Source organism: Vipera ursinii, assembly GCF_947247035.1.
Source record: "Vipera ursinii genome assembly, chromosome: 5".
Classification (NCBI taxonomy): domain Eukaryota; kingdom Metazoa; phylum Chordata; class Lepidosauria; order Squamata; family Viperidae; genus Vipera; species Vipera ursinii.
The window spans coordinates 72,762,713-72,786,654 of record NC_139518.1 but is presented as its reverse complement, the minus strand read 5'-3'; the positions used below and the strand labels follow the sequence as shown (position 1 = coordinate 72,786,654).

General features: G+C 38.0%; 1 protein-coding gene across 1 annotated transcript in view; it reads left to right on the top strand.

Annotated features, from left to right (window-relative positions):
- The window catches only part of HECTD2 (HECT domain E3 ubiquitin protein ligase 2), a 54,951-nt gene extending 31,263 nt beyond the window's left edge, over positions 1–23,688 (top strand). Inside the window, exons 10-21 of the mRNA XM_083364131.1 lie at positions 3,305–3,428; positions 4,873–4,969; positions 5,846–5,953; positions 6,861–6,993; positions 7,744–7,832; positions 11,797–11,955; positions 16,942–17,016; positions 18,287–18,374; positions 18,540–18,646; positions 21,479–21,594; positions 21,683–21,826; positions 22,812–23,688. Of these exons, the coding sequence (XP_083220257.1) occupies positions 3,305–3,428; positions 4,873–4,969; positions 5,846–5,953; positions 6,861–6,993; positions 7,744–7,832; positions 11,797–11,955; positions 16,942–17,016; positions 18,287–18,374; positions 18,540–18,646; positions 21,479–21,594; positions 21,683–21,826; positions 22,812–22,932 (1,361 nt within the window). The 3' untranslated portion in view covers positions 22,933–23,688. The remainder of the gene's footprint in view (positions 1–3,304; positions 3,429–4,872; positions 4,970–5,845; positions 5,954–6,860; positions 6,994–7,743; positions 7,833–11,796; positions 11,956–16,941; positions 17,017–18,286; positions 18,375–18,539; positions 18,647–21,478; positions 21,595–21,682; positions 21,827–22,811) is intronic.
- The last annotated feature ends 254 nt before the right edge of the window (positions 23,689–23,942 follow it).

Here is a 23,942-nt window from a genome sequence, read left to right as displayed (position 1 = left end):
AGAAAAATTTGTAACAAACATTGGAATTCTCAAAGCCATGTTTGATATTTCCCAGCAATCTGTTACTGGAAGGAAAAAGCAATCCCTGCTGCGTTACTGATCCCAGAGAAGCATTTGCATGTATGCAGGTATCCTTAGGGTGCCATAGTTATGGATGAGAAATATTGGTTGCAAAGTTGGCATTTCTGGATGTAATACAGATATTTTGGACTTATTTTTGTTTCTTTGCATGTTTGATATTTTTAAAAAGGTATATGCTACTGACTACGCTTATGCACGTATGTAACATCTTTTGCTAGGTTACATGACCACTGCTTGTCCAGAATGTGAAAAGTGAAAGATTGTGACTAAACAATCTTTCAGATAATACCACCAGAAATTATTTTAGCCTTTTAAATAAATGTTGTTATTGATGTTAAGCTCACCATGGAAAACATCATATATTGTTATGTATATACTAGGTTAATTATTTAAAGACTGAAGTGCAACATAACTAGATTCTAAATAATCTATTTTTCAAAACACACAGCAGTCCAAACAGTAAAAGTAAAGTCCAAATTAAGAATATTTCATTCTTAAAAATTGTTTAATTTAAAGTGGTTTAGTTGTAATAGATGGTTATAGATTCAAAATAGTTTTCAACAGTATTTACAAAAGATACTATTTTTTTTCTAGCATCAGCTAAATTAGACATATTACATTGAGAAAAATGTTTCTCATTTCTTTCCTGTTACCTTTTCATTGCAGAGATGTTTTTTCCCCCCATTTATATCCCGCCCTTCTCTGAAGACTCAGGGTGGCTTACAATCTAAGAAGCACAAATCAATGTGCTTAGCAATAGGAAATAGATTAACATAGAAAATAGATTATTTTGTTATCTAATTTTACCTTCCAAAAGATAGAAGCAGATGAAAAATGTGAGGTTCTTTCCTGTTGGCTTTTTTGAATTAGCTGTTTTAGATTCTAAAAGTTTAGTTCCTAAAGAAGTAACCTTGTAAATAATTTTAATGTCCTCCTCTAGTGCAGGGTAGGCAACCTTGGCTCTTTTATGACTCAAGGACTTCAACTCCCAGAATTCCTGAGCCAGCATGGCTCAGCTTGGAAACCTCTCTCTTTCCCCTCAGCGTGGCTGGCTCAGGATTTCTGGGAGTTGAAGTCCACGAGTCATAAAAAAGAGCCTAGATTGCCTATTTATTTTTATTTTTTTTATTTTAATCCCATTTATATCCCACCCTTCTCCGAAGACTCAGGGCGGCTTACAATCTAAGCACAAATCAATGTGCTTAGCAATAGCCTTCATTCTATGTATATGCCTGCTTATTAGGGCTTTCGGGGGGGCCCAAGTGGCATTATTACAAAGTCAGCTTATTGCCCCCAACAATCTGGGTCCTCATTTTACCTACCTCGGAAGGATGGAAGGCTGAGTCAACCTTGAGCCTGGTGGGATGCGAACCTGCACTAATTGCAGGCAGCTGGTGTTACTTAAGGAGGCATTAGCCCACTGCTCCACCAAGGCCTATCCCTGAAATAGGCTTTCGAAAGCCAATAGAGGGAGCTTTTGTGTGTGTGTGTGTGTGTGTGTGTGTGTGTGTGTGTGTGTGTGTATACATATATATATGTTTTCGTAGATTTTCATGGGTATAGGTATGTAGGTCTTAGCGTATTCGGGTCTTTTCCCCTGTAGGGTTGAGGGTGTCTTGGCGACATTTCGACGAGGTCCCACTTGTCATCTTCAGGCTGGTGTCTTCGGTTTCGTGCTTGTGCGAGCGAAGTGTGATCGGAGCTGCCATCTCTCTATAAATACTGGTGGGGATGTGTGGGGTGCTGGCTTTGTTGCTGTAAGTGGATTGGTTGGCTGTGATGTTACATCATGATTGGTTGATGGGGTTATTGTTAGGGGATTAGTTGGCTGATTTGTAACATCCTGTGTGGCTGAGGTGCTGGCTGTGTGCTCGTTAGTCCTTTGTGTTGTAACGACCTGGGTAATGGGCTGTGTGATGACATCCTGAGTTCTATTGTAGTGATTTCCTGAGTTCAGAACTCAAGACCCGAATACGCCAAGACCTGTATATACACACACACACACACACACACACACAAACATATATATATATATATATATATATATATATATATATATATATATATATATATATGCATTCATGGCTTTTGCTCTGGTACAGTATGCATTGTCCACTGTGAGGCCTTCTGTAGAGAGGTATGTGCCTTTCCAAATCATGTCCAATCAATATAATTTACCACAGATAGGCTCCAATCAAGGTGTGGAAACATATCAGCAACAATCAAGAGAAATGGAAGGCACCTCAGCTAATTTTCACATGTTGTTGCAAAGGGTCTGAATACTTATCCCAATATGATATTTCAGTTTTTTTCTTTTTAATAAACTTACAGACATTTCTAAAATTCTGTTTTCACTTTGTCATTATGGGGTACTAAGTGTAGATTAATGCAGTGGTGGGATTCAGCCAGTTCGCACCACTTCGGCAGAACCGGTAGCTAATTTTTTAGCTACCCAGAATGGACTTCCAGAAGCAGCATCCACACAGAGAACCGGTTGTTCACATATTTGAATGCCACCACTGGATTAATGAGGAAAAAAAGAATTTCAACAACTGTAGAATCAGGCTGCAGCATAATAAAATGGACAAAAGTGAAGGGATACAGTATACACACACACACATATGAAAGAATACCATTTTTAACTACTATATTACAGCAATGATCATGTTTCAGTTATCTAAGAATATGAAAGTGAAACTTACTTAAAAAAAGTATACTGCAGCAGTTCAAGCGTTCATCTTTACTAATATATTAAACAGATCAGAATTGCATACTGTAGTCCTCAACTTACAACCATTCATTTAGTGACTCTTCAAAGTTGCACTGAAAAAGGTGACTTATGACCAGTTTCCACCCTTATAATCTTTGCAACGTCCCCATGTTTACCTGATCAGAATCCGGGTGCTTGGCAACTGGCATATATTAACAACAGCTGCAGCATCCTGGGGTCGTGGCCTCCCCATTTGTAACCTTCTCATCTGGTTTCCAACAAGCAAACTCAATGCAGGAAATCAGATTTGCTTAAGAACCACATGATTAATTTAACAACTGCCGTGATAGTTTTCTGGTTCCATTCATACTTTTAAAAGTCTAAACTTATCCCTTCTATTAGAGAATAATGTTGTATCAAAGAATATTATTGTCTTGTTTACAAGTCTTAATTTCATTGTTTTAAACAAGGTTTGCCAAACATTTCTACTGATAACTAAATATGTCATTGCAGATGCTTCGAATAGTCTAGCTAATCCTTCTCTTATTCCATATACGGATTTTTATAATTCTACGCTAGATCATATTGATCTCATGGAAGATTATCATAACTGGCAGTGTTATGGAAATTCTCATAGGTAAGGGAGTATTTATTTTAAAAATAAAAGTTTAATAGTAATTTTTGTTTGAAAAAGAGGCATCTTACAATACTTTATAGGTGATACACAGACCTGTGTATAGTTGTGTGTAGTTCTCTAAACATTGAAAGGAGAGAATTAAATGTTAACAATAATTTAATGTTAATTTAATGTTTAATGTGCTATGTAGAATGTAAAACGTATTTCAGTTGTTGAGCAGAGGTTAGTTAAAAATCAAATATCCAGGATCATTTTGGGGGGTCATTTGTAGCTGTAGCTATTATAGCTGCATGTAATGCTTATTCTCTATATGCTGTTCTATCAGTAGCCCTTCAGTGCTCTTTATTAATCATACCAAGTTATTTTTTAGGTTCTAGATTTCCTTTATCTAATTAGCTTAATATATCCTAGACTACATTATTTATATTTCTCAATGAAATATAATTCTGAAACATCAGTCCAATACACATGGAAGGTACTATGCTGGAGAAAACCTGGTTTAATAATTCTTTTTTATCTCAACTGTCCAGAATACTAATATACATTTAAGGGAGATTTTATTTTTTGTATAATTGTACAGTTATGTTCTGTAAGAGGAGGGGGACAAAGATTACCTGGATCCCTTTGATAATTATTAAGTTTTCTTTGGCTCATAGGTAAATTTGTAGAGATTCCTCAGCTATCCATATTTTTCTTCATAGCTTCTCACAAATTTTCAGTGGTTTTTTTTCAATAGGATACAAATAAGTTGACCTAACTACTGTTATTTCTAGCTTCCAAGTGCAAATGAAGATAAATAGAGACAAAACAGGTAGAGAAATAAGCTTAGAGGAATAGCAATAGAAAGATTTCCTATGAAAATGCAATGAGACACGACAATACTCAATAAACACAGCATCTGAATTAGCTAAACATGTATACATTATTAACTGTTAAGCAGATAATTTCTTTTGTAAGTTTATTTTTTAAAACGGGCAATCTTCAACTTAACCATTCATTTAGAGATCGTTCAAAGTTACATTGACATTGAAAAAAGTGACTTATGACCATTTTTCATACTTACAACCATTGCAGCATCCCCATGGTCACCTGATCAAAATTCAGATGCTTGGCAACTGACTCTTATTTATGACGGTTGCAGTGTCCTGAGGTCATAGGATCACCTTGTGTGACCTTCTGACAAGCAAAGTCAATGGGCAAGCCAGATTCGCTTAACAACTGTGCTACTAACTTAACAACTGAAGTGAACAGCTATGGCAAGAAAAGTCATAAAATGGGCCAAAACTCACTTTAATTGTCTCACTTAGCAACAGAAATATTGGGCTCAATTGTGGTCGTAAGACAAGAATTACCTATATTTACCTACTGCAATTCATTCTATGTTCTTCCATTAATTTCTTTCAATATAAATATGTACACATATGTGTAATATTTTATCATTCAGGTTTTCCTTCTGTCAATATCCGTTCATTATTTCTATAGCAGCAAAAAAAGTTATAATTCAAAAGGATTCAGAACAACAAATGATAAATATTGCACGGGTAAGCATTATTATTTATTAAATAGTGTATTAAAATTGAAATAATATTTTACATATTAAATACTTGGCATTCAGACACTTCTCTAAGTATATTTAGACTTCTGATATGATGGAACGTAAGGTATGCTTTAAGTTAACTGCAGAGTCGCTAGGAGTTGGGCAGCATATACAGTTAATAAATCATTATCTATAAAAATGTATTTGGGATGTTTATGCTCTGTATAGGGCACGATGAACCACTTGTAATAACAAAACAAGGAAGTTATTTACCTAAATCAGTCATGGAACAAACTGTAAAAGAGTTATGTTCTTTTTAAATGCCAGGGTGGAATGACTTTACAGTTATTAGAATTGTACTTTTACATGTACAGATAGACGTAACTCTTCTTCAGTGTCCCTCTTTCCTACAGTGTGTTATAAGATATGTGGGCGTAAGGAATGTAAGGAGGAGTTAATTGCTAGCAAATTCTGAAAGCTAAGTGAAGAGCATATGTTAATTTTCTGTATTAGTACTATAATTGCTATCAAAACTATCCACAGAAGAAAGATGCCTATGTCATTGAATGCATACTTTTACAGTTATTTGATAATACTTACATTTCTGTATCAAAAGTTATTCCAATCTTATCCTATTGCTTAACCTAACAAATATTGCTTTTGATATATCTTTTTCTATATATTTTGTTAACTATGTAGATTTGATGGAATATTAACAATCCCTAATTAAGATCAGGTAAAAACATATATAATTGGCATTAATATTAAATATTTAGGTTGTAAAAATTAGTTTACAGCATCATAATATCTTTCATAATTCATAGAGGATAATATACAACCATTATTTTTTCCTTCTCACAACCTCTTTGGATCGGAACAGCAAAGCCTTGTGGATAAAGTAACTCGGAGGCAGAGACCTGATATGAATATGCTATTCCTAAATGTGAAAGTAAGAAGAATGCACCTCGTTAGTGATTCGTTGGATGAGGTATGCAAAATGGTTTCTGTAAAAACTGTTGAAAGAAGGGTTCATATCCTTCCACATCCAAGTCGTAAATCAGTTTGATTTGTGCACAGTTCCTAGTTCAAAAGTAATGGTAAACAGTGCTGTGATAAATGCAGAAGTCCTTACTTCTGGCATTTGAGGAGAGGAGGTAAATGAAGGATAAAAGAACATGTAAGTAATGGTATCATAGAACCTGAAGGGCACTTCAGGACCTCATGTCCAGCTCCATGCCACGTGTAGTGTTCCAAATTAGAGCATCCTGTGTACCCTCTGCTTGAGAAGATCCAAGGAAGGGAAACTCATTTCCTTCCCTGGGAATTGTTCCACTGTATATCTCTTTTTTTATTAGGATTTTTCTCTTAAAAGTTCCAACCAGAATCAATTCTTCCAATAATATTATGTCACATACACTGAAATAATAGAGAACAAGTCTTGGGTTGTTTCGTTTTTTGGTTTTTTTTGCATGATATCTGTTCAAGTATTTGATGAGCACTAATGAACCCACTCTATTATCTTAAGTTAAACATACCCTATTCTATTATTCTCTTCGTAAGGCTTAGTTTTCAATCTATTACACATCTATTCCAGTTTTTTTCTGAATATTTTTTATAATATATGTAAAAGAGGTGGTGTATCACCTGTGCTGAATAAAGTAAAACTGTGACTGCTACTAATAGAAATAGAAATGGGTAGAAAGGTTATTCAAATCCCTAATCAGCTGAACCTCTAAAGACTAACATTTGTGTTTCTTTACATTTGAATGTTAGTTTGTATTATAGGTGTTGCATTTATATCCCCTGTTCTCCAAAACAATGTTAAAATAGCACTATTACCTTGTTTCATTTTATAAGATGATAGATTTAACTGTTCACCCTTTTGTTTGTAATAGCTCACAAGGAAGCGAGCAGATTTAAAAAAGAAATTAAAAGTTACATTTGTAGGAGAAGCTGGTCTTGACATGGGTGGCCTAACAAAAGAATGGTTTCTTCTTCTAATTAGGCAGATTTTTCAGCCAGACTATGGTGAGTTTTTAAGTTCTACTAATATTTAACCAAATAAGATAAAAATTAATGGATCCAAACTTGTTTGTTTGTGATGAAGTTTTAAACAAAACAAAGATCTTTAGATCACGTGATTGTATGTCAATTTGCTGCACACTTGGATCATCTGTGATCGGCTTGCTATTTATTCTCCCAATAACAGAGACTTTTAGTGGCATACAAAGGATATCAGATTCTCTTCCTGGGTAGACAACTAGTTGAGAATTTCTCCTCAATTAATATTCAAGCTAAAAGGAATTAAGAAGTTCAGGAAAGGATATCTAAAATATGAGATAGTATTAATGGATAATGCTTGTTTGGAATTTTTTAAAAAATTGTTACCATATACCTATAACCATCATGGCTTTACCATTTAGGGAAATATATACACTGTATTCCATTAAATATATTTATTAAATAATAATATTACATTTCAGTTGTGTTGTAAACTATTTTACAAAACTGATATAAACTCAAATAAAAATAAAATTAGAATATGTTTTGTTTTCTGCAGCTGACCTTCCAGTTTTGTTATATTTCAGTATTTAAAATAAAACCAGTAATGCAATTTGTGACTAGAAAAATTATTCCCTTGCTGCAATGGTACATTTATTTAAAACCATTACTTGAACGTATTTGAGAGATGAGAATGAAAATTTTAGACATAGTTCACGGTATCTTTTGACAACAGTAATAGAATTTTATTTTAAAAATGTTTATTCTCTCCTACAGGCATGTTTACATACCACAAAGATTCTCACTGTCATTGGTTTAGTAGTTTGAACTGTGATAATTACTCTGAATTCCGATTGGTTGGAGCTGTATCCTTTTCTGCCCACTAGAAGGTGCTATATACATAGTTGATACCCCATAAGGCGCTTCTTTGCATTTTTATGTATTTTTCTTTTTTTTTTCTTTACATAGCATTCACTTGAATACATTTATAGATTTATCTACAGTAGAGGCCAACAGTAGTTTTGATCAAAAAATTAGTTATTTTCATATTTGACAGAATGGTTCAGTTATGAAAATAAATAATTTATTTCAACAGAATTATTTGTTGTTTACTGTTACAGGTAAAGGTAAAGGTTCCCCCGCACATGCATGCTAGTCGATTTCAACTCTAGGGGCTGGTGCTCATCCCCGTTTCAAAGCCGAAGAGCCAGTGGTTGTCCGAGGACGTCTCCGTGGTCATGTGGCCGGCATGACTAGACGCCAAAGGCGCACGGAACGCTGTTACAACTCATCCATTATTAATAAAGGAAGATTGTATCATTGGCACAAATTAATGCATTCAATAGAAGAGTTTTGGATTCAGTATAGAGTCGTGATAGCCAGATTCGAGACCCAAATACTATTTAAAAAGTTGTTTGTACCCAGGAATTGGGTATTATTGAACTAATAGTTTATAGTTTATAGTTTATTATATTTGTATACCGCCCTTCTCCCGAAGGACTCAGGGCGGTGAACAGGGCACATATAAAATACAAGGTACAAAAGTTAAAAAGAGAATTAAATACAAAGCCCGAGCTAAAACAATAAATAGTAATGTAAAAAACCACAATAAAAAACCCCAACACATCCCCCATCAGGCCAGGCCGGCTTGTTCAAATAGGTAGTCCTCATTTAGCAACCATAATTGGGACCAGCAACTCGTTATTAAGCAAAGCAGTCACTAAATCAAACTGCAACTCTGCATATGATCTTACTTCAAATTTCTTATGTTTTACAGACCTGTGAAGTTTGCAAATTAGAGGATTGGTAACAAAGTTACCGTATATACTTGAGTATAAGCCGAATTTTTCAGCCCACTTTTTGGGCTGAAAAATTCCACTTCGGCTTATACTCCAGTCAACAAAAAAAACTTGCCGAGGACTTGTGCGCGGCCGAGGCTTTGGTGCTTCCGGGATCGCGCGCACCTCTCCCAAGCCACCGCCGTCCGCAGACCTGCCGAAGTTTGGGGAGGTTTGGGGAGGTGCGCGCGCACCTCCCCAAACCTCCCCAAACTTCGGCAGGTCTCCGGACGGCGGCGGCTTGGGAGAGGTGCGCGCGATCCTGGAAGCACCGAAGCAAGTCCTCGGTAAGCTCCGGGCGGTCACTTGCTTCGCGTCTCCTGAGGGAAGGGGGGGCGACTGGAGCAGGCGTGTTTCCTCGCCTGCTGGGCGCCGCGATTTGCCCGGGGAACGCGCGGGCCCCGAATGGCAGCGTGGAGCGAGGAAGCGGACAGCCAGGGCTTCCCCGAGAGCCGCGGCCACACAGGGTATTCCTGTGTATTCAGGCTTGCAAAATGGCGGATCGAGCCTCTGCTGGCGGCAGAGGCTTGCAGAGCGCAGATCCAGCCGCCGGCGGCGGAGGCTTGCAGAACGGCCGATCGGCTTATACTCGAGTCAACAACTTTTTCCAGTTTTTGGGGGTGAAATTGGGGGTCTCGGCTTATACTCGAGTCGGCTTATACTCAAGTATATACGGTACTTTTTCATCACTGTTGCAACTATAAAAAGTCATTAAATGAGGCAGTCTCACAATGAGGCCTACTTTTAGTTACAATGAGTGCAAAACTAAGGAACATATGTTTAAATCCCATTTAAAAAAATATTATTTCACATACAAAAAAGGAAGCAGCCCTCTTCAGTGCCACATATTGACTTGTCATGATGGGGACTCATCATTTTTTTTGCAAAAAAATAAACCCTCACTGAGGAGGAATTTTTTTGAATAAAATTTAAATTTGCGTGGTTATAATGCTGATATGTTGATATAATAGCTAAAATGTATTTTTAAAGTAGTTGTTTAAATGCGGTAAGTTAAACATGTATTTGTTTGTGCCTTCGAGTGGACAAGTCCCTGCAGTTTTCTTGTTTGAATTTTCAGAAATGGTTTTGGCATTGCCTTTTTTTATAGGGCTGAGAGATGTGACTGGCTCAAAGTCGTGCATCTGGCTTTGTCCCTAAAGTGGGATGGACTAGAACTGACAGTCTCCCTGTTTCTAATCTTCTAATCACTATACCAAACTATAGATTACATATCTGCATTTTTTTAAAAAAACAATATTTTGTTATCTAATACTCTGATTATGAGTAATTCTTTTTTTCATAAAAATGCCTATCCACATGTGGTATATGTAAGCAAATAATCTTTAATAGAATTAATTTGGAGCATCTTAAAAGAGCTACGTATCTTGATTTTCCAACCACTGATCAATTAAAGAATTCCATCAACTGCTTGAAAAGGTACATTTTTAAAAAAAATTATCTATTTGTTAAATGTTTATGCCACCCTTCTCACTGTTGAACAACTCTGGGCAGCTTACCACATCATAAAACAGCAATACAAATCAACCAGAATGTTAAACGATAAAAACATTAATCATGAAAAGTTAACAAAAAGCTGGATAAGAAAGGAACCAATATGAGTGGGATCGTCTTCTTAACCAGTTCCAGAGTGGGCCCCAAGCCAATCAGCAGATCTAGATTTTCAGGCCCTTTGTGATGGCCAAGAGGGTGGGGGCATATCTCACCTCAAGCAGCACAATGTTCCAGAGGGCGGGAACCACGGAAGAAAAGGCTCTTTTTCTAGACCCCACCAACTAAAATTCCTTTCCTGACTGGCTCCGTGGCATGCTCCTTCTGTCAGAGCAATTGGGGTAGGCCAATCTCACTGGGGTGCGATGGATCCTCAGGTAGCCTGGACCCCATGCCATACAGGGTTTTAAAAGTAAGAACCAACACTTTGAATTAGATGTGGAAGCAAATCAACCAGTGCAGTTTGCGCAACGGTGGTATTACATGGACCATCCCAGGGACTCCTAAAATTGTCTGTGCAACTGTATTTTGTGCCAGCTACAACTTTTGAATCCTCTTCAAGGATAACGCCATGTAGAGCACATTGTGGTAGTCCAAACACGAGATGATCAGGGCATGAGTGACTACGCACATTTTCAGCTTTATTTATATTTTCTTTACAGTTTAAGCTTTATTTACTCTGCTTTCAGCCATTTTGCAGTTATTACATTTTCAGTGAATGAAATTTGCCTGCAATTTCAAAAAGAATCTTTAGGATACAACTTTGGTTATTATGCTTGATATAAGCTTTTATGGTCAGAGTATCTAATGAAGTGGCTCATTAAAGAATTGCTATATCATACAGTAATTTTGTTTATCTTAACATCAGTATTAAAAAAAAATTGCACTCAACATGACTATTTCTCTGGAATTCCAGTTAAGAATTTTTTTTGGAATAGACTGTACTTTAAAAAGAAAAAGAGAAATGTTCCTGTTTCCATCTTAAGCTGGCTACAAGATGATGTGTTGGTAGTTTTCCATTTTACAAACTCATAGTTAAATAATTTTGTATAATGTTTTTTGCGGAAGTATAGTATGTTAGAATAGACACAGGGAATATTGTTGTACTAAAGAACATATCCCTAGTGTTTCCATGAGATGCACTAATTTTCTACAGCAAGTATTTGATACATTATACACAGACCATGTTTGCTTACACAATAGGGAACCAAGATCTATGGTATTTTTGGCAACATTTTGGAAATGGCTTGCTGCTTTCTGGGATTATATTTTGAAAAGAATTCCTGTGCTAGGGTGAAATTTCATGGTCTACGAATAAGCTTGTTGGTGGATTAATTGTTATAGAAATTAGATTACATTTAGATGCAGTGTCAGTATTCTAAATATGTAATATTTTATCACCCCTGTTTCATATAACATTAATAAAACTGATATTATGCCCTAAAATGAGAGTATGATTTTAAACTTAACATTCATCATCCAGCTTATGGGGCTAGCTGTCTATAATAGTATCACTCTGGATATTCGATTTCCGTTGTGCTGCTATAAAAAATTACTTAGTCCTCCCATTGTACCATGTGACCTGAATACACCTGTCGGAATTGGTAATGTTACTATTGATGACCTGTGTCGAGTTATGCCGGTAGGTATGAGTTATTTTGAAATTTCAACTTTTTTTTCAGTACAGTACTGGTGGTTCGATTGCATAATTTCAGATTGTGTTTATAGAGCAGAAAATACTATTTGTACTTTACAAAGTTCCTATTTATCATTAGCAGATTCATACATTATTATAACATGATAAAGCCCAGAAATATTATGTATTTAACATCAGTGTTAACAGGTAATGCTTTACCTCTGCTTTGTTTGTACTGTATATGTTGGTGTTATATTTGCTGTATGTACTGTAGGTTATGTATATTGTTAGCCATGTTGCAAGGTTTTTAGTTCTGAATCAAATAGCCATTTCTATTTCTGATGCATAATTAAATTATTCATTTTAACAAATGTAGCACTATTGTAAATAAGGACAAAATGCAATCTCTGAAAAACAAACTCAGTTGTAAGTTACTTTAGAATATACTGTACTCAAATATTATTCACATGAACAATTACCCTAATGTTCATAACTGACACATATTTATAAAGCAGAATATTTGTAGCTCAGGGTTGACAGAGGACCTTGGTGGTCTCTGAGCTTGCTTGTTTTCTTGCAACTACATTACCTAACTACATACTTCCAGTTTGATGGACATATTTACCAACAAATTAAAGGGACACCTATGGGAACACTGCTTTCAGGACTTATAGCAGAGGTTGTCGTGCAATGTCTAGAAACCATAGCATTTCCTCAGTACCACCGAAAATATGGACCAGATAGCTAGACGACACCTTCACCATAACAAAAAAGAACCAATTAGAGAACACCCACAGAACATCAATAACATTTTTAAAGAATTCAGTTTACTAGAGAAAAAGAAAACAACGACTCACTACCCTTCCTGGACATCCTGATCAGCAGAGACCACAGTGGCAAACTAGAAACACAATTTTACAGAAAAACCCATACTAACTAGGTGCTCCACTACCAAAACAGCAACCCAATCTCTCACAAGAGAAGCTGCATAAGAACTTTATTCAGATGAGCCCAAACATACTCTAGCAATCCAGAACAGCAAAAAAAGGAAATAGAGCATATATACAACATGGTCCAACAAAATGGATATCCACAAAACTTTATCAAAAAGTCCTGACCACTCAACCCAATATAGCACAAGCAACACAAACCCTAAAAAGAATTACACTGCTATACATCAAGAATATCTCAGAAACCACCAACAGACTACTACAGCCTCATGATATCAGCATAGCACATAAGCCAACTAAAGCCCTTCAAAACATCCTAAGCTGACCAAAAGACCCGACAACCCCAGAACAAAAAACAGTCATCTACAACATACAATGTAAGGATGTGGGACAAACAGGCAGAAGACTGGCAGAACGCGTTCACGAACACCAGCTAGCAGTCAGAAGACATGATGAAAATTCTTTAATTTCTCAACATGCAGACAGATTTAACCACAATTTCAATTGGGAAAATGTGACCATCCTAGACCAAGCCTAGTCCAAAAATGCCAGGAAATTTCTAGAAGCCTGGCACTGACAAATTAGCCATCAATAGACACATAGACATTAACAACATCTATAGACTATGCAAAAGACACTTTCACCCAGCCCCAAAAGAAACAAAAGGACCCAGGCACTTCTCCACCAGCAATCACCACCTAGATCAGCATAGATTAACTCCAAGGTTAACATCAAATTAATAATCAAGTAAACAATACCCCAATCAAGAAACTGCCAAAGAAGCCAACAGCAAGCAGTCCAACCAAAGAATCTCTAAGACCACCCCCACCAATACTGAAAGGCAAGCCACAAGAATAGGGGTGTCAAACTACTGGCCCGCAGAGCGGGTACGTCATGGTGAGACCATGCCACCCCATTGCCAGCAATGGGAAAAAAAAGTCACAATACGTCATGACACGTCACGTGACGTTGTGAGTTTGACACTCCTGCAAACTGCAGTTTGTAGTCCTCACTAGCACTGATGTTGGTTTGGATAAACAAGCAAGCTCAGAGAACACCAAGGAGCCCTGATGACACATATTTTATCTATACATGTCTTCCAATAATTACCAATATATAATATTTGCAACTCAACCATTGAACAAGTTACAATTCTCAATTTTTTTTTCACATTGAGGAAGGGACAGGGGTTGTTCCTCTGTCCTAGTCCTATTAGACCTCTCAGCGGCTTTTGATACCATCGACCATGGTATCTTACTGTGACGTCTCAGGGGACCGGGAGTGGGGGGCACTGTTCTACAGTGGTTCTCCTCCTACCTCCTGGGCCGTTCGCAGTCGGTGTTGACGGGAGGGCAGAGATCCGCCCTGAGGCCTCTCGTTTGTGGAGTTCCTCAGGGGTCGGTCCTCTCTCCCCTCCTGTTCAACATCTATATGAAGCCGCTGGGTGAGATCATTCGTGGTTTCAGGGTGGGGTATCATCAGTATGCTGATGATACCCAGCTTTTTCTTTCCACTCCGAACCAACCCAGTGATGCCCTCGTCGTGATGTCCCGTTGCCTGGAGGCGGTTCGGGTTTGGATGGGGAGAAACAGGCTTTGACTCAATCCTACCAAGACTGAGTGGCTGTGCATACCGGCATCTCGGGTGAACCATTTTTGTCCATCGTTAACGATGGGGGGGTGAGGTGTTACCCCCTGCTAATAGGGCTCGTAACTTGGGCATCCTCCTGGATTCACGGCTCAGTTTGGAAGATCATATAGGAGCCATGACCAGGGGGGCTTTTGCCCAGGTTCGCCTGGTGCACCAGTTGCGACCCTATTTGGACCAAGATGCCCTACGCACAGTCACTCATGCGCTTGTGACCTCCCGGTTAGACTACTGCAACGCTCTCTACATGGGGCTGTCCTTGAGGACCACTCGGAGGCTTCAGCTGGTGTAGAATGTAGCCGCGCGAGTAGTAATGGGAGTTTCCCGATACTCCCATGTAACACCTCTTCTCCGCGAGCTGCATTGGCTTCCAGTTCCCCTCCGGGTGAGATTCAAGGTGCTGGTGATGACCTATAAAGCCCTAAATGGCATGGGTCCGGATTATCTCAGGGAGCACCTGCTGCCAGCATCAGCCTCCCATCGTCCTGTGTGTTCCCACAGGGAGGGCCTCCTTAGGGTTCCGCCGGTTAGGGAATGCCAGCAGGTGATTCCAAGGGGGAGGGCATTCTGTGTGGGCACGCCTGTCCAATGGAATAAACTGCCGGTAGAACTTCGGACTGCCCCGGACCTTCACTCGTTTCACCAGGACCTGAAAACTTGGTTATTTGATCTTTCTGGCCTGGACTGAGGGGGTTTTAATTTAACTTTAAATTTTAAATTTTAAATTGTTTTAATTGTGGGCTAGTTTTAATTTAATTCTATTTTAATTGTATTTATTTGTATTGTTTTAATTCGCCCTGTAAACCGCCCCGAGTCCTTCGGGAATAGGGCGGTATATAAAATCAAATAAATAATAAATAAATAAGTGTCAGGCAATTTAAGATTCTGTGATGCTCAGTTAATGATAGCTCTTTCACACATGCAAGTAATCATTTGATATTTTGCCAGAAATTAAACTACTCATATGTTATAACAGGATAATAAAAACACGGGCCTTTTCCCTTTCAGCATAATTCCTGGAGAGGAACTGTGAGCAGCTTCAGTAATAGGAGATACAGGAATCCACCAATTTACAGATTAGGGGCCTCCTTTGGTAATCAGTTTAGGAATGTTGCACTGGCTCTGAATAAGCTCAAGAAGTTTGGTGCCTCCAGGACTATGCAGTAGTCATATTAATTATCTACTAAATTGTCAAAACACAGTATTTTAAATTGCCGATCACATATAAGTAACGATATTAAAAAACAGCATTAAAGAAACATGGCCCTGAAAGAGCCCACTCTGATTGCCATCTATATGTATAGGTTCAACATCAAATCCTAACTTATAATTTTTGTTTTCGCAGGAGTTGAACTTAGAACCTCAGATCAGGGATAACTACCTTCTTTCAGTATATTAGGTATCAGAAATAATATTTAGTAACCCTCTCCAAGCGGCTTTATCATCCACTTGAGAAAAACATTTGCCATTGAACACATAATGTGCAATTAGGACAGTGGTGGGATTCAGCTGGTTCACACCACTTCAGCAGATTTTTTGTTGCCCAGGCCCAGAATGGACTTCCAGAACGGCATCCACACAGAGAACCGGTTGTTCACATATTTCAATCCCACCACTGAATTAGGATGATTCAGAATGAAAGGGCTACGGTATTTACAGAAAGCTATTAATGTTTAGGGCTTGCAATTCTGTACTGCAAAATTGAACAATCACTAAGTGGCAGCAATCAGATATAGAATGCACTCATTTCTTACTTTCATCAAATGGCCGTCTAGATCTATAGCAGCCTAGATCTATAGCCTAGCATTCTTGAAATTGTTGGGATTTGGCAGCATTTAAATATGGCAAACAAATTAAGCAGGCATATACATAGAATGAAGGCTACTGCTAAGCTTGTAAGCCGTCCTGAGTCTTCGGAGAAGGGCGGGATATAAATGGAATTAAAAAAAAATTAATTACCATGCTAGATTCTAATAAAAATGCTGCATTTTTAAAGCTTCATAGGAGAAATCCTATTCTAATGTTTGAGGGAAGCTGTAATACTTGGGCAATGAAGTCTGGACTGCAAAAGCCTCGATGGTCAATAAATGGCAGTAAAGATTAGTTTTCTGTATCTCTTTGTTGCTATCTCATGGTCATCAGGAATTTGTGCAGCCCCAATCTTGTAGCCCTATGTAATTTTTTTTACCCCAATATGATGATGAAGGAAGCTATGTGCATAGCCTTCAAAAGGAAAAGCAGTGGTGTAAATAGTATTTGCTGCAGTAAGAGTGTTATTTGGTATCTGATATGAAATGCTTGTGCCTACTTGACTGATCTACATAACATTTCTCTAAGATTCATAAGGAAAGAAGGATGTTCTGTATATGTTAAATTTCAAAAAATTTTCTTACAGGAGTTAGCTCATGGATTAAATGAGCTGCTATCCTATGAAGGGAATGTTGAAGAAGATTTTTATTCAACCTTCCAGGTATAATAAAAATAAGAATGCTCTCTTGATAAGTTCAGGGATCCATTAAATTATATTAATGTTATTTTCGAAAATGCATCTATATTGTATTTCTGACAACAGCAGCATTTAATTAGCTTAAGAACAAAGATGGAAGTGAAAGTGTCATTCAAAATATGCTCCCATTGTCCAAGATTCTATATTATCCAAATTTAGTTTTTCTTGTCTTCCCAAGCAATTTATTACAATTATTTACAATATTTTGACTATTAATCGTTCTTTTTTTAGCTTCTTACTTTATTATTTTATCCTTTCTTCATTGCAGTTGGGGGCTAGACAGCAAGTCAGTCAAATTATTTAATGATTTCAGATTTTGTTTCACTCTGGTTGGCTGCATTCAGTTTTTAGTCACTAAGCTCTTGAAAAGCATTATAGCCTCTACTTACTTTCCATTGTGTAGCTCAGAACACCTTTTCCATTAAATAAATGTTAGTGTAAATACCATTTAAAGAATTGAAAAATAATTGTCACTATAGCCAAGGAACACCTTGTTTATGTGCAAATGAGTTTTAATTTCTCTTAGAATTAATTAGAAATGTACACATTTCCCAAACCTCGTATGAAAGGCTTAATATTCTGACAGAACGTGTGAGTTGAGTAACAGATATTTTGTTTTGTACATACGTACAAGGGGTCCTTGACTTACAACCATTCAATTAGTGGCTACTTGAAGGTACAACAGCACTGAAAAAGTGACTTATGACTGTTTTTCACACTTTATGACCGTTGTACCATCTCTGTGGTCATGTGATCAGAATTTGGATGTTTGGCAACTTACATGTATTTATAATGGTTGCAATGTCCCAGGTTCATTTAATCACCATTTGCTACCTTCTGACAAGGAAAGGCAATGGGGAAGCCAGAATCACTTAACAACCATGTTACTAACTTGACAACTGCAGAGATTTGCATAACAACTATGGCAAGAAAGGTTGTAAAATGGGGCAAAACTCACTTAACAACTGTCTTGCTTAGCAACAGAAATGTTGGAGCTCATTTGCGATCATAGGTTGAGGACCACCTGGTATTACATTTACAGTATATCCTACTTTTTCTCAAGGGGCTCAATAGACACTGTGCTTAATGGTCTCGTACTGCTTTTAACCTCCCAGCAACATTATGAGGGGGGAAAGAATATTGGCCATAATAATTAACAGATTTAATTGGCTGAGTACAGTTTGCCAATCTTAGTCTGTCATTGCATCTCACTAGAAATATCTTTTCTTATCAGGTTTTTCAAGAGGAATTTGGTGTCATAAAGTGTTATGACTTAAAGCCTGGTGGTGATAAAATACCAGTTACCAATGAAAATAGAAAAGGTAAAGTATAATACAACATAGAAATAATTTGAATTAATTTGAGCTGTTTTCAAAATTAAATATGATCATGCACTAATTTTAAACACTGTTATTAGAGTTTCAAATACTCTGCAGTAAACACCTGTGATTAATACTAAAGTAAAATCCGAACTATTTCTTTTTCAGAGTATGTGCAGCTTTATGTAGACTTTCTTCTCAATAAATCAATCTACAAGCAGTTTGCTGCATTTTATTATGGATTTCACAGTGTCTGTGCTTCCTATGCATTGATGGTAAGAATAAGAAAATATGGAATAGAAAGGTAGGATGCGGTATATTTTGGAGAATACTTACGCATACATATAGTCCTTGATTTATTTAGTTTTATTTTATTTTTAATCCCATTTATATCCCGCCCTTCTCCGAAGACTCAGGGCGGCTTACAATTTAAGCACAAACCAATGTGCTTAGCAATAGCCTTCATTCTATGTATATGCCTGCTTATTAGGGCTTTTCCCCCCCCCCCCGAGCGTCATTATTACAAAGTCAGCTTATTGCCCACAACAATCTGGGTCCTCATTTTACCTACCTCGGAAGGATGGAAGGCTGAGTCAAACTTGAGCCTGGTGCGATGTGAACCTGCACTAATTGCAGGCAGCTGGTGTTACTTAAGGAGGCATTAGCCCACTGCTCCACCAAGGTTCCTAGCGACCATTCAAAATTACCATGGACCCCCCCACACACACACAAAGGTACTTACAATCTGGTTCTGAAGTTCTGGCAGATGGGAAAGTTACCTTTGTATACAGTAGTTTGTAGCTGAATGTTCAGCTTAGGAAAGCCTGGTTAAATTACTCCTGTAAGAAACATGTGGTTACAGAGAGAAAATAAAAAGCTTGTCATTTTGTAAATTATGGGGTTTTTTCAGTGTAGATGTTGTTACTTACTCTTGCTCTAACCAGAACAATTGCCAGAACAAAAAAAGTTGGTGATTAATAATTACAATCTATTTACATAACTAAGAAACATAAGATTTGTATTTAAGTCTTTAGCAGTGAGTGGAGCTAAATTATTATTATTATTATTATTATTGATGGGATTTATATCCCGCCCTATCTCCTGAAGGACTCAGGGCGGCTCACAATAAAACATATAATAAGTGCATAAATCAAGATAAAATGAAATTGAGAACATCAGTGCAATAAAAAATTAGAGAATTTAAAAATGAATTAAAAATACTAAATATAAATTAATTAAAATGCCTGTCAGTCTAGGTCAGCTTGGTGGAACAGGTGTGTTTTGAGGCCGCGGCGAAAGGATTGGAGGTTTTGGGCTATCTGAAGCTCAGGGGGGAGCTGATTCCATAGGGTTGGTGCTCCCACAGAGAAGGCCCTCCCCCTGGGGGTCGCCAGCCGACATTGCCTAGCTGACGGTACCCTGAGGAGGCCTTCTCTGTGTGAGCGTACTGGACGATGGGAATTTGTTCCCGGCAGCAGATGGTCCTGCAAGTATCCTGGACCTAAGCCATGTAGGGCTTTAAAGGTAAGTACCAGCACCTTAAATCTCACCCGGAGGGCAACTGGTAGCCAATGCAGCTCACGCAGGAGGGGTGTAATATGGGAGTATCGGGAAGCTCCCATCACAACCCGTGCAGCTGCATTCTGCACCAGCTGAAGCCTCCGGGTGGTCTTTAAGGGCAGCCCCATGTAGAGAGCATTACAGTAATCAATACGGGAGGTAACGAGTGCGTGGGTGACTGTACGTAGGGCATCTCGGTCCAAAAAGGGGCGCAATTGGTATATAAGACGAATCTGGGCAAATGCCCCCCTAGCCACGGTTCCAATGTGCTCTTCAAAACTGAGTCGTGAATCTAGGAGGACGCCCAGATTGCGTGCTTTATCAATGGGAGGTAACATCTCTCCTCCTATAGTCAGAGATGGAACCTCTTGGAGTAAATGAGATGACGGTATGTACAGCCACTCAGTCTTGGCCGGGTTGAGTCGAAGCCTGTTTTCTCCCATCCAAATCTGTACCGCTTCCAGACAACGGGACATCACATCGAGGGCAACACTGGGTTGGTTCGGGGTGGAGATGAATAGCTGGGTATCATCAGCATATTGATGATATTTCACCCCGAAGCTACGGATGATCTCTCCCAGCGGCTTCATATAGATGTTGAACAGGAGGGGCGAGAGCACCGAACCCTGAGGCACTCCACAATTAAGAGGCCTAGGGCTTGACCTCTGCCCTCCTGCCAACACCGTCTGCGAACGGTCCGAGAGGTAGGAGGAGAACCAACGCAGAACGGTGCCTCCCACTCCCAGCCCCTCAAGACGACGCAGTAAGATACCATGGTCGATGGTATCAAAAGCCGCTGATAGATCTAATAGGACCAGAACAGAAGAATAACCTCTATCTCGGGCCCGCCAGAGATCATTCACCAGCGCGACCAATGCCGTCTCCGTGCTGTGCCCTGGTCTGAAACCCGATTGGTACGGATCTAGATATTCAGCTTCCTCCAGGTTCAAAGGGAGCTGTCGTGCCACCACGCTCTCAACGACCTTCGCAAGGAAGCGAAGGTTGGAGACAGGACGGAAGTTGTTTAAAACAGCTGGGTCCAGTGCCGGTTTCTTGAGGAGGGGCCTTACCACCGCCTCTTTCAAGGCAGCAGGGAAGTACCCTTCACTCAGTGAGGCATTGATAACTGCTAGGAGCCAGCCTCGTGTAACCTCCCGAGAAGCATAGACTAGCCAGGAGGGACACGGGTCCAACAAACATGTGGCGGCACTTAGTTTCCCCATGATCTAGCACACTGGAATGTAAAGCTACTGTTAAGACTAAACTGAAATTTTTTTTATTACAAGCAACTTTGAATTTGACAAATATTTATATCTTTGTTAATAATTACTTTATTCATATAAACTGAATTTAAATCCAGTGTTATGAAATGTTATATTTAGCCTGAACCTTGATTTAATAATATTTTTTGCTGATATTATCTATATTTTCCTTATTTTCCCTGTAATATTGCCTTTTGGTTAAGCCTGAAATGAAAGATTAAGAAACCTCAAATATTACAAAGGATAATGTATTTACCAGTTTATACAATCCATTTTATTTTGCAGCTGCTTCGTCCTGAAGAAGTTGAAATTCTGGTATGTGGAAGTCCTGAGTTGGATATGCATGCTCTCCAGAAACATACACAGTATGATGGCTATCAGAAAACTGATCTTACTATCCGGTATTTTTTTTTTCTTCTTTAACTCTTAAATCGAAAATATAGAAACTGATTTTGAGTTGGAACTAACACTGTTTCGTATAAAATCCAGGAATTTCTGGGAAGTAGTACTCGAATTTCCTCTTGATCTTCAAAAAAAGCTCCTACATTTTGCTACAGGAAGTGACAGAGTACCCGTAGGAGGAATGGCAGACCTTAATTTTAAAATTTCAAAGAGTGAAGCATCCACCAACTGGTAAAAACTTTGGCTTATACTGTTATTATTCTGACTTGTAATCAGACATTACAGAATGAAATTAATGCGTGTAAGCGGGTGTCATTGAAAGTGTTACTTGTGTACCTCCTATCTGGACATCTGAAAGTAAATTGTTGCTTCTTTAAATGGCCCAGGCCACAGGTCAGATTTATAAAACTGCTTGTCAGGGATTCACTACAAATAAATGAAAACAAAAAGAGACTTCAAAGGTCAGGACCCAGTCCATTCTGTAAAGCGGATTGAGACTGCCATCCCCTTTTTCTCCACCACTAAATCTAAATAGGGTCAAGCAGCCTCCCAGGAAAGCTGACAATGTCAAAATGTTGACTGGGCAGGTTACTCCGTAAATGCCATGGTTAGGCTTGTGCAGGTCTCCTGTCGTCTGAGGCAAGTGTAAATGTCTCAGGACTGCATGTTGAGGAAATCATGCACATCTTGTCCATTGCTCCCTGTGCAATTGACCAGGATTAGGAGATCCATCATAATACTCTGCTACTCCCAGATATCAGGAGGGTTGAAGTAAAATTACACTGAACTGCTAAACATCGTACATTTTAGAGCTGTCAATTGCTAGTAAAGAAATTCTACTTCTCTGCTCTATGAGCATTCTTTCTTTGTTGTGACGGAGGGGGTCAGTTTATTTGAATTCAAATGAACAGAGCCATCTTATTTGCCGTACAGCGTAGATATTTGCACATGTCCCATGCTGGATTAAAGCCATGTTTTAATATAGTCATCTAAATCAGAGGTCCCCGACCTTTTGAGTACCAGGGACCGGTTCCGTGGAGAGAGGTTTTTTCTGTGGACCGGAGGGAGCGTGGTTTTGTGTGCTGCCTGCATCCCGCAGATGGGGCTTTGCTTGTTTGCACGGACCGGTTTCTGGTGCACCGCAGAACAGGGATTGGGGACCCCTGCTCTAAATTATTTGTTATTTAATGTGCATATCTTCTTTTGCTTATTTTAGGTTACCTATTGCCCATACTTGCTTCAACCAGCTCTGCCTGCCTCCATACAAGACCAAAAAGGAACTGAAGCAAAAATTGACAATTGGAATTTCAAATGCAGAAGGCTTTGGTTTAGAATAAGACCACTTATAAAAAAGCATAGCGGATGTAGCACCTGCTTTCTACTGTGCCTTTAAAGCTTATGTTTCGATCTCTCAATACTGTGACAGTCTTACTTAGAACTGTGTGAACTGTTGTTTTTTAAGGAGTGCATTCTTTTTTCTGTATAGAAATATGTTTAGTCTTTCTTATAGAAATTTTGTATAAAGGTCTTAATCTTTGCAATATTTGATCGAAACCTGTCAGAACTATCAAATATATAATGCTATACAGTCATCTAATCTAAGAGGCAACCATCAAGAATTAAGTCTCTATCACCTCAAATTGTTTGCACTACAGGGATGAGATACAGAGTAAATTATTATTGATCACAATTCATATAGGTCATTGACAGTATATTCCACTGGAAAGTGCAATATAGAAATTGTATTCTTCATAATCAGTTAAGCCTATTTTCAATTAATAACAAACTGTAATTGTTATTTATCTGAGACAAATTGAAACAAATATTGTTTTAAAGATAGATTAAATATTATTTTGGTTTTCCTTTTCAGAATAAATTATTAATTTAAGATCATGTAAATAATTGCCCACGGGCCAATATGTTTTTGATAATACCATTTACAGATAAAGATTTATTTTTACAGGGTTTCCAGTGTTAAATATTCAAGATTTTTACAACTGAACAGAATTGATTGTATAAGAATACAAAGGCTGCTATCTTACTATCTTAAATTTATCTAGATTTAATGGAACAACTGTAAGTTTTAAATTGCATGTATATGATACCAGATTGATAGATTTGGCTATTATGTGTTTGTAACTCCATTTTAAACAAGAACATTGAATGTTTAATAATAACAAATTTGGATTTGTTACTTGATTAAAAACAAATCACTTTGGACCAATGAGAAAGTAGTTTTAATATTAAGTTATGCATCTTTACATTACTAACACCATATTGTCTTTTATACAAGGTTTAAAATAAACTAAGAACCTTTTTGTATAAAAATGAATGTAATCAAACTATA